Source organism: Apaloderma vittatum, unplaced genomic scaffold (assembly GCF_000703405.1).
Source record: "Apaloderma vittatum isolate BGI_N311 unplaced genomic scaffold, ASM70340v1 scaffold15297, whole genome shotgun sequence".
Classification (NCBI taxonomy): Eukaryota; Metazoa; Chordata; class Aves; order Trogoniformes; family Trogonidae; genus Apaloderma; species Apaloderma vittatum.
The window spans coordinates 1-13,134 of NW_009727927.1; the positions used below are offsets into that span (position 1 = coordinate 1).

The 13,134-nt window shown below is 40.1% G+C and overlaps 1 protein-coding gene across 1 annotated transcript; it reads left to right on the plus strand.

The window, feature by feature from the left end:
- The first annotated feature begins 1,746 nt into the window (after nucleotides 1-1,746).
- On the plus strand, nucleotides 1,747-12,875 carry LOC104269345 (arylsulfatase D-like). The gene is made up of 10 exons (XM_009873896.1): nucleotides 1,747-1,793; nucleotides 4,528-4,677; nucleotides 5,837-5,958; nucleotides 6,897-7,019; nucleotides 7,546-7,969; nucleotides 8,785-8,921; nucleotides 9,134-9,268; nucleotides 11,116-11,278; nucleotides 11,924-12,045; nucleotides 12,508-12,875. Exons 1-10 carry the CDS (start codon nucleotides 1,747-1,749, stop codon nucleotides 12,873-12,875), a joined length of 1,791 nt encoding a protein of 596 aa, XP_009872198.1.
- Nucleotides 12,876-13,134: the final 259 nt, after the last annotated feature.

Genomic DNA, 13,134 nt, shown 5'->3' on the forward strand with positions numbered 1-13,134 from the left:
ATAAGGTACCTGGAGCCCCCAATAAGGTACAATTGTACTTCATCTGTGCTAGTGACATTGCTTCCGATGTCACTACGTGTATCCCAGGGTCATTTCCATTTGATCTGGTTGTAACCCCTTCCCCCTTCAGATCTAGTTTAAAGAACGTTCTATGAGTCCCAGACCGAGGATCCTTTTTCCCCTTTGTGTCATTTGAACCTCATCTGGTTTTAGGGGACCAGGTGCCGTGTAGATCTCCCTTTGGTTAAAAAACCCAAAGCTAGACTGTTGGTACCACCCTTTTAGCCAAGTATTAATCTGCTGCACTTTGTTGAACCTTCCACTATTTTTCCTTGTAATTGAAGGAATGGAGCAAACACAGCCTGTGCACCTGATCCTTCACGCATCCATCCCAGTGCCCTAAAGCCCCATTTGATTGCTTCTGGCTGTCTCTCTGCTATCTCATCATTACCGACCTGCATAACCAGAAGTGGGTAATAATCAGAGCATTTAATCAGACCTGGAAGCTTCTTAATAATATCCTTAACCTGGGCCCCAGGGAGGCAGCAGACCTCCCTGTGGGTTGGATCCAGCCGGCAGACAGGGCTCTCTGTTCCCCTCAGAAGGGAGTCTTCAATAACAATTGCCCTCCTTTTTTTCTTGGACGAAGAAGTCCTAATGCGTGTGGCTGACTGATTCACCCTTGACAGCCCTATGGATGAACCTCCACCTGTCTCTTCCTTTCTGGCTAGAGCCCCACACTTGTTTTGCAAGGGCAATGGGGCAGGTGAGGGAGGCTGGGCAGGGATTTTCCTTCCTCTCCTGGCAGGCACCTGCTTCCACTCTTCCCCATCCTTGAGGTCCCCTCCTTTTCCCTGATGGCCAGAGGGCAGGGGATTTTCTGCTTCTTGTGGAGCTTGCTGCTTACGATTCGGGAAGTGGCTCCACCATCTCTCTCTCTCTCAGGCTCCCTGATACTCCTCAGCCTTGCTACTTCATCCTTCAGCTCAGCCATGAGGCTGAGCAGATCGTTCACCTGGTCACATCTGACACAGGTGTTGTCTCTGCTACCCTCCACTGCAAGTGCCACAATCTGGCACTCTCTGCAGCCCGAGGCCTGAACACCCACATGCTTGCCTAGGGCCTCTCTCTGGGTGCCCACAGTTTTTCTAACAGCCTGTGATCAGAATACAACCATCTGCCATCAAAAGACCTTTCAAAACTACGCACAGGTTTATTTATAGCACTTTTAAGTGTTCCACTGTTAACACCAGCTTACCCTTTATTGCCTTGTGTTATGTGGGCAGCAACTAGTCCCTGCCCTCCCCAAGGATTTTTACTGAAACCTACTGAGGGGATAATTAACCACTGGTTAACACTGTTAACGTCCACAATTAGTGGCTGGTTAACAGCTTTAATGCCTCGTTTAGATTACCCAATTAATCTTTTACTGTCTGCTTCTTGTTTGAACTCTTGTTCTCTGAAAGTAAAACATCTTTCCCCACTCTTGAATCATTTACGTGTGGTTTTCTGCCCCTTCTCCAGTTCTTAACATTCATTTTGAAAAGTCTGCTTTTGGTCAATACAATTTGATACAATCAGTGCTTGTGTCTTTGAAGTAAAATCATCTCATTAGTCCCTCTCTTGCAAAGAGATACAAGGATTGGTTGCCTTCATTTTTTTCCCTCAACATCCCACTGGTGACTATGCATAGGTTGTTTCTTATTACAAGATTAATTTATCTTCAGGTTCGCTGCCTAGGAGGAGATGATTGCACCACTAACTTGCACAGCTGTTGCTGCCATTCCATTCAGGTGAGTGGATTACTGGCCTCTCTCTGCATGTAGTTGTTTATACCTGGCAGAATTAAAATTGTGTTTTTTGAACTGACGCACCTTTTCTTCCCTCCAAGCAATCCTGGGCTCAAATGGATCACTTTTCCTGATGCTTCATTTGTTTTAAGTCTTTGTTTTTCCCTTCCTTACCCCCATGTAGGAAATTCAACTCCATTAAAAATCATATAATCATTGTTCTCTCCTTTCCCTCCTTTTTTTTTTTTTTAAATAATTCCTTCCTCACTGTGAGCCTCACAGTGTTCTGAAGTTGTTTCTCCCTTTGTACAAACCTCTCAAGAAGTAATCTAGCAGGCTCTTAGACAGAGATAACATCCCTATGAAATCTTACAGGAGGAGAAAACTTCTTAAACAGAAAGATGGTATAATCTCATAATGCTGTCATTTTCTAGGTACACACTGAGCACAGCAGCGTCACCTTAGGAAATAATTCTAAGGCATCAGACTTTATAGTCCAGTAGTCTGGTTGTTTTTTTCAACATCTCATTGTCTATGTCAATGGTTTCTAACCTATACTCAAAAGATCATTAGAAATAAAGCTATGGGAGCTCAACTATTGCGTAAATTCTTATTGTCTTGTAAATAAAAGTTACACAACTAATGTCCTGTATTTCCTAATGATTTGTACTTACTTGATTCACTAAGCAGATATTGTAAAATCACCTAGTAATAGTAGCTTTCAAACGATTTTCAGGACCATCATAACTACATACTTATTTAATATCTTCATACTTTTTAACAGTAAGGTCTGTCTCTCAGTTGGAAGTCTCTGGCTGTTTTAAAATCACCAGTTCCAGAGACATCTTTCTAGGTACTTTCAAAAACCTTTACTGTATATATGTATATATATGTGTATATATATGTTTTATGTTCTGCATTCTTTCAGCCCTATTACTTTAAAGATTTATCGATGTTAAGTACCTAGACATTTTTGCACTCTTCCTTGCTGTATTGCTTCCTTGATGTATTGCTGAAAGATGATCATTGAACTCTAAGTATGGTTATTTTATAAGGTACAGTAATGCTACATAACAATTTGGTATATAGACTTGGAACTACAAGCACTAGGTTACCTGAGATGGAATTTGTCCTTGACCTTACCTTAATCCACAAGGAGGATTACCACGGGGATCAGCAAATATCCAGCTCTTAATACCATGAGAAAATGAAGTGCTAGTATGGGGCTAGAGACAAAGTAGATTTCATTATTTGCTTTATTACTTTTTTCTTTTCCCTTTTTAATGTAACAGACAGAGGTGGAGATCAGTACTCCTGTCCCCAGCTTGGAAAGAAGAATGCCAGAGAGGCTGAAGTGGACTGTTGGGGACTGCTTGTTTCCAGGGTCCTTAAAAGAGCCTCCCTCTGCAGCTCTAACTAAATGTATTAGCACCCTGAAAGGATTCATTACACCAGTATAATGCCCTTTAACTCTTAGGAGATATAACATTGGTAAATAGAAAATTCCCCCTTCCTTAAAATGAGTAATCCAAGTATAGCGAAGGGAATTGCCCACATTTCTTCTAAAATAAGATTTCACCACATCTCTGCAAATCACTGTTGTAACTTAGTAATAGAATATACAGAAAAAACTGTCTGGAACTTTGCTCTTGGATGATTAAATCCCCATAGCCACTGGTTACTTATTTACAACTGGGAGTTCACGGTCATGTTTACAGAACGTCCTGTGTGCTGTGTTTACCTGTTAGACAGGACAGTTACGTGTTCGTTCAAGAATATGTTTCTGTATACAAGATTTTCACCAAAACTGCAAATCCTAGAATGATTTGCAGGAGCTTTCTCAGCCTGTGCTAGAGAATTGCTCCTGATATGTGTCCAGCAATATAAGTACATGCCACAATTATAACTCTGTCCAAATGAGAAATCAATTCAGGATATTAGTCTTAAGACTATTGATCAGCAATACTTGGAGGAACATGTAGCTTCAAATGTTCTAGTCATATTTATATAAAAACTCTGGTATGTATGTGTAAAAATGTAAATTCTGGGTTTTACAGATATTTAATATAGCCAATGTTAATATGGGGCCTGACTGGCATCTTAGAATGGTGGTAGAGGAGATGACTTCAAGTTCAAGCGTTCTTGCATCGAGAGGAAAGTTTGTGGTTTTTTTTTCCTCTTAGCTTCCAGATATAATCAAAATTGCTTTATTCACTGAAAACAAGATATTCAGAAAATGCCAGAGTGACTTTGGAATATAACCTGGGTTTTCATGGTGTTTATGAAATTTAGAAACACTAATTTTTCTCAGCTCTTTGAAGTTTTTGATACATTTTAAAATCCATGGAACTGATTCAAGATGAAAGTTCCTGGACCAAATGAACAAGATGACAGCCTTTACATGTCCTTGATTCTTGGGTGATAGAAGAAAACCTACTCTATTTTCATTTTGTTTTTTAAGTTCTTGGACCAGGGCGATCTAGCTGGTAGAGATGGAAGAAACAGAACCAGTAAAGCTCCACCTTCCTTCTTCCCACTGAAAGTGAGGCTAGGAAATGAAGTTTAAAATGATTTTCTGTTTCATGCTTCAGATCTGCTGCCAGAGGGTTTCCAACTCTTACAAGACACATATGTTAAAAGGTATTCTGTTGTGTTTCAGGAGGTACCTTCTAATGGCATAGAGGGTTTCCAACTCTTACAAGACACATACGTTAAAAGGTATTTTGTTGTGTTTCAGGAGGTACCTTCTAATGGCACTGACTTCGTGTTTATTCTGGAACACATTTGGCTTGAGTGCAGCTATAGCCTCTAAACCTAACATACTTCTCTTTCTGGCTGATGATCTTGGCATCGGAGATATAGGTTGTTATGGGAATGATACCATAAGGTAAAAGATCACTCAATGCAACATATTTAACATTACAGAACACTTATTATGGGTAATTATGTGATCTGTTATGGGAATGATACCATAAGGTAAAAGACCACTCAATGCAATATATTTAACACTACAGAACACTTATTATGGGTAATTATGTGATTAAGTACCTTCTTTCAGAACTAAATAGGCAAAGCAGAACCGAATAGGCGCTGGGAGCACATCTGACAAACCTCAACTCATGTCCTTTAAGTAGAGCACAGATACTCTGTTGGCATGTTCTGGGTGCATCTTCCTCACGTGATGTTGATGGGGTTGTACAGAGAAACGGGAATGCACTTGTGGAACTCTGATGTTCTCTGCTGGTGACAAAGACAGTAAGAGGCCTCTGTCACCCCTTGTGGTGTTGCAGTCCATTGCTTTGGGAGAGCTATGCTCCCATACACATGTAACTATGTAATAGTATCATAGAATCACAGATTGGCTTAGTTTGGAAGGGACATTAGAGAGCATCTAATCCTATCTCCCTGCCATGGACAGGGACACCTCTCAACTAGACCAGATTGCTCAAGACCTCATCCAATCTGACCTTGAACACTTCCATGGAAGGGGCACGCACAACTTTTCTGGGCAATCTATTCCAGATTTTCACCACCCTCACACTGAAGAACTTTTTCCTAAGATCCATATTATCACCATATATCACCATATTATGAAATAAATAGCATGCCATAACAATATGCAACAGAAGGTCTTGGTTCCAAGAACTTCAGATGCCCTGTGAGATCCTCTCACTCAACAAACTTTGAAATTCAGGGTCTAAATGTGCTGGTAAAAGTTATCTGTTAGAAGTATTGGAATAGAAAAATATCAGCCTTTCTTAGATAATTCTTTCCACTTTAGTTTTATTTTCAAACTAAAAAGAATCAACACCTAGGTTTCTTTTCAGTGTTGCCAAGTGCACTCTATGGCTGTTTCCTAAGACGTGGCTACAGCCCACTTTGTGCACTGTATCAAACTTATTACTACATCAGTCATGGAGTATGTAAAGAAGAGAGATAAATTTTTGTTTGAAAAAATGTTCAAAAGCTATAAGTTCTTCCTGACAATTTATTAAAACAAGCTTCAGACTACCTTGCTTCTGTTAAACTTAAAAAATATTTTTTAGGACGCCAAACATTGACCGCCTGGCAAGAGAAGGAGTGAAGCTTACTCAGCACATTGCGGCAGCTCCGCTTTGCACTCCGAGCAGAGCAGCTTTCCTCACCGGCAGATACCCCATTAGATCAGGTCAGTTCTATTTCCAATTACAAATTTCTGTGCATGGGGCTGAGGTACTAAAATAGCTGATAAATACTGGAACAGGAGAATTCGGCTATTTCAAGGTAGAAAATACACTGCAAGAGGCTCAAACTTTCTATAAGTAACTTGTGCATGGGAACCACTGCCTCAGTAGCTGACAGAGCTTTAGCCTGACTTTATTGGATGTGGGAGATTGATGCAATGAAAACAGATAGGTAAGGAGAAATGCCAACAGCAGTGATACCTGTTCACATCCTTGGGGCAGTGCAGCCTGGGGCAAACTGATGGAATTCCTCTTGATGGTGATGGTTAGAGGTAAGGAGTTGAAAGAGGGTTCCCAAGAGAAATGGGCAAATTCATTGGCCAACATAGTTAAGAACTTCACAAAGCTCTGGTGAAAATGGAGTGTTGGATCCATTCCCCACCTACCTAAGGTGCCTTTTCTAGGACTCTATAGATATCAATCTCTCACTAAGCATTATATATGAAAATTAGATTGCGAGACCCAGTGCAAAATCAGTGTGTACGTTGGGTGAACTATATCTCACCTGACATGATACAACATCCCTCTGACATAGGGAAATGCAATTTACCTCTCATTTGAGATGAAAAGCATAGAGATTAAATTATCACAGTTACTCAGAAAGGCAGAAAATAAATCCTACTCTATATTCTGTCACTGCTGATTTATTAACATTTTTATGGTAAAATTAGTGCCAAGCAGTATGTGATTTGAAACATAACTCTTGTGTATGCGAAGTACTCGAATGTACTCTTGTGTGCCCATAAGATATGCTCAGGTTTACCCTTTGAAAGGGACTCTATCTTCAGGTTGAGCTCCTGATGCTGAGGTTGGCAGGAGAAGTACAGCCTCTGCCACCCGAAAGCAAGAGTCCCACAGGAATGACGGAGGCTGTTTCTGCCAGGGATGGCATCCAGCAACAGGTACCGGGCGCTGCAGTGGAATGCTGGGTCAGGAGGGCTCCCTGCTAATGAAACCACGTTTGCCAGGCTGCTGCAGCAACAAGGCTACACCACTGGACTGATAGGTAAGGGGAAATGTTTTAGCTTGACCTTGAAGAATGAACTTGTTTTATGAAGAGAATTTAGGGACTGGTTTTACCACAAATGGTCCATTAGTCATAGATATGAATTGTCTCCAAATGACTTAAGTTGTTTGCAAGATGACTAAAAATACAATGATTTGAAGAGTTTTATGACAATGGTAATGTCTATACAGGACAACCAAAACAGGAAGAATTATAAACTGTCTCATGATTATAGTGGGTGAGCATTTATTTTACATGGCCTAAGATTTTTCAAAGACTGGTCTACTCTGAGAGTTTTGGTAAAGATTGTTCCAAACAAAACAATGCCTTTAAGTATTTCATCTGCCTCTCAGAGGCAAGAGGCAGCAAACAAAAGAGGGTTGGGAAAGAAAGGAACGAAATTTGTGTGGATCCTCTGTTGAAAAATGAAGTGACTCGCCTAATTTCCAAACATATGGTCATGACGGATTCCTTTAGAGTTGTTCACCTTAATGTTCTAATTTATTTCATGCTTTAAAACCTCCAGGAAAGTGGCATCAAGGTGTAAACTGTGAATCCTCCAATGATCACTGTCACCATCCCCTCAATCACGGGTTTGATTACTTCTATGGCATGCCATTCACGCTTTTGAGCAACTGTCAAGAAAACCAACCTCCGGAGCTGGATGTAGCCCTTCAAGCTAAGCTTTGGCTTTACAGTCAGATAATCATCCTTGCTGTGTTTACTCTCATCGTGGGAAAACTCACTGGTTTGTTTTCCATTCACTGGAAGATAATTGCCTGTTTTAGTTTGGTGGGCGGCCTTTTCTTCATTTCTTGGTACTCCAGTTATGGCTTTGTGCAGTACTGGAACTGTATCCTGATGAGGAACCACGATGTCACTGAGCAGCCAATGAGGTTAGAGAGGACTGCTTCCCTCATGCTGAAGGAGGCAGCGTCATTTATCAAAAGGTAAATGATTGTCTGATTCCTTTAAGAAGGACAGGATCTTATGAGCACTGTGTATTTTTCTCCAGTAACAGCATCTTTATAATGATAATTGTTTTGAAACTTATATCTAAATTCTCTATTTAAAAAAACAATGCACTTAAATTTTAAATGCAACTGTCTCACATTGGAAGCTACAGTAAATGAGAGGGATTTTAACCAAATGATATATGAACATCTCACCATGACTTGTAGTTTGTAATTACCATAGTTGCTCCAAGATTAACCAGCTAACTTTTACTCTTCACTCTATAAGGCTCCTCTTCACAAACCCTACAAAACATCTACATAAAATGTATATGGTGGACAAAATTACTTCATGCAGAAATTTAAAAAACACTTCAAATATATTGTTATGTACTGAGGAGAATCATTCATTTTCTAGATTCAAGTTCTGTCTGCACAGCCTTCTATAACATTTTTGTGCATTAGGTGTTTTTCTTTAAATCAGGGAAACTAACTATTCTTAAAGTCTGTGAAAACAAATATACTGAAACTTAATTAAAAAGGAATCTGAGTTAAGCATCTGATTCATTTAAGCACTGTGCAAATGCTTTGCCTGTTTACACAGTGGAATTTGAAGACAATTTGACTGAAAAGGATCTTTCTTGTCCATATTTCATGTAAAAGAAAACTGTCAAGTGTGATCGATGGGGATGCACCAGGTGTTGGTACAGCCTAGACCAAATATATAAGTCTGTGCATGGATGAATCTGAAACTTTTCAAAATATTCTGAACACAGAAGAAAAACAGAAATAATTTTTGGTTTCTTTTTAAGAAACAAGCATGGACCATTCCTCCTCTTTGTTTCCTTTCTACATGTTCACACTCCTCTCTTTACCATGGCAAAATTTCATGGGAAAAGCCATCATGGTTTATATGGAGACAATGTAGAAGAAATGGACTGGATGGTGGGTAAGTATTCTTCATGAAGGATTTGTTTCAGGCACACACACCTCTGTATTTTAAAGCAGAAAAACTAATAAGTCCAAAATATCTACAGAAATCTAAGCTATAAAAGCTTCTTATAGGGCATTGCAAAAGGTGATTACAGAAACACTATAAATGTGGCTTGATCTTTGTAATTGGTTAATAGGAACCTTGCTGTGTCTCTTCTTAATTTTAAGGAAAAATTCTGGATGTGCTTGACAAACAAGGTTTGAGAAATCATACATTCACATACTTTGCCTCTGATCATGGAGGACACTTGGAGGCTCAGGATGGATCTGCCCAGCTAGGTGGCTGGAATGGTATTTATAAAGGTAAGAAAAATGCTCTGGCTTTACATGAATGTTAAAATAAGAAACATGAATTTGCCTGTCTGAAGGTATCGAGGCTGGAATGAGTTGCATTTTTAGCTTGAAATACAGCTGACATATAGAGCTGCTTTAATTCTGAAGTCACCTTTTCTTTTGGTAAACTGCAAGCATTATTACACATCTCTTTGACAAAGGTATTATCTAGGTTGATACCTGTAAATTCTCTGGTGTCCTCAAGTAAAAGGCACTGGAAAAAATGTGATAGTTCCCTGAATTCAAAATCTTTCTTTCTCTCTGGCTTTTTTTCCTCTCTCCACAATAGGACAGTTTCCTGATTTGCCTGTCTCTTTTTCTCATTATGTTCCAGAAATCATTGCTACCCTGCAGGTCAATATAGAATAGAGTAACAGCACATTGTGGCATGACTTGCAGCAACAATTTTTTCCCCCTATGCTTATATCCCACCCAAAATCACTGATTGGTATAAAATCCAAATGGCCTTGGTGGTTTAAGAGAATCTTACTACTCCCTACTGGCCCTTTTGTGCCATGAATCATTCTTCAATTGTATGAACAGTGCAGTGACTACTTTCAAGCTGAAAGAATATACATCTGTTGTGTTTTCTTCCATCCACTCAGAGCCCTGTGTCATCAGAGCACCTCATCCTGTGACTTGTCATGAACATGTGACAATATGTGTCAGGGCTTAAGCTCTGTTATCATCAATGAACCAGCCACCTGCTGCCCAAATTTCTGTTGTTTTTATTTTCCTAAAACAAGTTTCTTCCATTTCAAAATCTTCTAGAACTGCCCCACAGGGCACAGCAGAGATCAAAGACATGGAATTTTGGCTCCCATGAGCCAATTGCTCTGCTGCTGAGCAGTGGAGGTTGCTGGCCCTTATGAAAGGGAAAGGCTTTCAGTTAACATGTTCATTCTCCGTCTCACTCCCTGTTTTTGCTTCAGAAAATGCTTCTCTTTGCCAATGATAAGGCTGATTCATGAGCTTGATGGGATCTGATAAAGACAATATTTTATGTTTTAAGGATATGAACAGGTTCCTACCTGTAGGAACAGGTTCCTACTTTGAGAGTTACGGAAGTATTGTCTTCATATACCCAGCACAAGGATCCTTTATTAGGTTAGTTTCTGTTAGTAGAAAGTTGAGAAAAGATATTTTCCTGCCATTTGAATTAAAGCATATATGGTACTACTTCATAGGCTCAGATTTTTTGCTTCTGAGTTAAGAGATGTTGCATTAAGCACGGGGGGGAGTCAGGTCCAAAACTTAATTTCAGAAAAGGAAGAGATTCATAAGGCATACGGAAAAGTACTAAGGAAACGTATTTGAAAGAGAAGCCATGGCTATAAAGAGGAGAATTTTTTATCTTTTTATTCAAATAGGATGCTAATTAGTAAGTCCTATGCAGGTCTAAAGAGTATTTCATCAGTGTTGTGAGTTCTTCCAGTTTCCACGTTCTCCTCTCTTCTTTCGCTGGGAAGCTCTTCAGTAACAGGTGAATGCAGGCAGCCCATGAAATAGAGGATAACAGAAGGTTGAAGCTGTCTTGTTGCTGTACATAGTTTTTCAAAGGTAGATTTATTATTCCTACCCTCATCAGTGGTCAAAGTTAAAATAGAGATTGCCTCCCCCTGTCTTTCTAGGTTTGGATGAATCATATGTCAGATTTTGAGGCCTTATAAAGTATGTGAAGCCCAATCCAAATGAATCAAATCTCTTGGATAAGTAGTGTATTACTACATCTCTTTCTGTACATTCGAATGCAACAAGCCAATGAAGAACTTTGTGTTTACCTCTGAACTGTCATATGTTGATTCATTTCACTGCAGGTGGAAAAGGCATGGGAGGCTGGGAAGGAGGGATCCGTGTGCCAGGAGTATTTAGGTGGCCAGGAGTGTTACCTGCAGGTGCAGTTATTGATGAACCTACAAGTCTTATGGATATTTATCCCACAGTTGTTCATCTGGCTGGAGGAAGAGTGCCACAGGACAGGTATGGAGATATTTTCAACAGGAGAGGTGACTACTAAAAATTTCACTGTGTTTCTTATCTTTCTTGGAGATCCAGTAAATGTTGCTAGCCTCAAGTTCGATCTGAGATTTCTGAACTAGTGAGCAAAATCCCTGGTATGCCCAGAGGTGTGCTCATGGCCAGAGGAGTCATTCCTGCCAAACACCAGGTGACAGCTTCAAACCCAGGTTCAGCCTCATTCAGGAAAGTATTGATGGATGAGGTTGTTTTGGTACTGATTGACTTGACTTATGGACATTTTCAAACACCTCCTAAAGCTGTTAAACCTGTCTTTCCTCAACAGATTTCTTTAAACGATTTTGAAAATTGCTAAAGATAAATAATTATGAGATTAGTATTGATTATCTGAATAAATTACTTTTTTCTGCTAGACCAAGCTCTAAATATTGTTTACATGTTGATAAATGGAATGAGTTGACCTAGCTATTAAAAAAAATTATCTAGATATTTAAATACTAGCTTGGCAGTCTGCTGGCTGCTCTAAATTTATGACCAAATTATTATGAATGCTTTCAAATGCTAGTGTAGCCAATGCAAAGGCAGTGGTAATTATGCAATTGACTGTCAGGTTTGCCCCTGCCTGAATAGTTTTTCTCATTACATTAGGGTGATTGATGGACGAAACTTGGTGCCTTTACTGCAAGGAACAGCTCAGAAATCAGAACATGAGTTCTTGTTTCACTATTGTGGGTCCTACTTGCATGCAGTGCGGTGGCACCAGAAGGACAGTAAGTATAAATGTTTGTTGTGTGGTAACTGCAAAATGTGAGTTTTCTCCTCCTGATGGCTGTCTTGATAACTGACAAATCAGCATAAACCCACACATGATGGGTGTTTATCAGTGCTGATCTCCGAGATTCTTGAAATTCTTGTGCATGACATCTGAGTTATTTTGGCTATCTGGACGTGTCTTACAGCAAAGAAGTATCTGTACGTAACAAATCTCTAGGAAGTGGGGTGGGAATACAGGCTGTCTACGACTACACTGGAAATATGATGTGGTTTTGTTCATGTTTTTAGTACTTTCTATCTTCAAAGTCAGTACTCCACACAGAGAACCTGATTTATCGTGATGGCAGAGCCAGGATGTGAGGTCTCTTTAGGAAATAGCTGTACTCCTATGGCTAGGAGGCACTTTCCATGTTCCTCTTTTGTTTTGTAGTTGTGCCATAAGTTTTCTTTCCTACCAGGTGGAGCTATCTGGAAGGCTCATTATATGACCCCTGTCTTTCATCCACCTGGAGCTGGGGCTTGTTATGGAAAAGGAATTTGCCCATGTTTTGGGGAAGGTGTGACCTATCATGACCCCCCGTTGCTGTTTGACCTCTCACGAGACCCTTCTGAAGCCAAACCTCTGTCAGCTGACAATGAACCCCTCTTTGACACTGTGATAAGGAAGATTGGAAGAGCCAGAGAAGAGCATCACAGGACACTGACTCCAGTCCCAGAGCAGCTCTCCTTGTACAACATCATGTGGAAGCCGTGGCTGCAGCCGGGCTGTGGGATGTTCCCATTCTGTTGGTGTGATAAGGAAGGCGATAGCACACAAAGCCTGTGAGATGGATGTCTATTAACTCATCCTGTGGCACCGAGCCCTCTGCCATCAAAACTTTCAGAAAATAACTGTATCCTTTCTCTCTATGAGAAGCAAAGTGGATGAAAATAAAGAAAAGGAGTGTTGATCATTTCATTCTTCACTACTAGATCTAAGGAAACCTGTCTGGTGTGGTAAAGGGCTCGAATGGAGACTGATTTTGCAGATTTAGTGTAAGAGATGGCTGTAGAGGAACATGTCTAAACTCTGTCTAACTCATGCC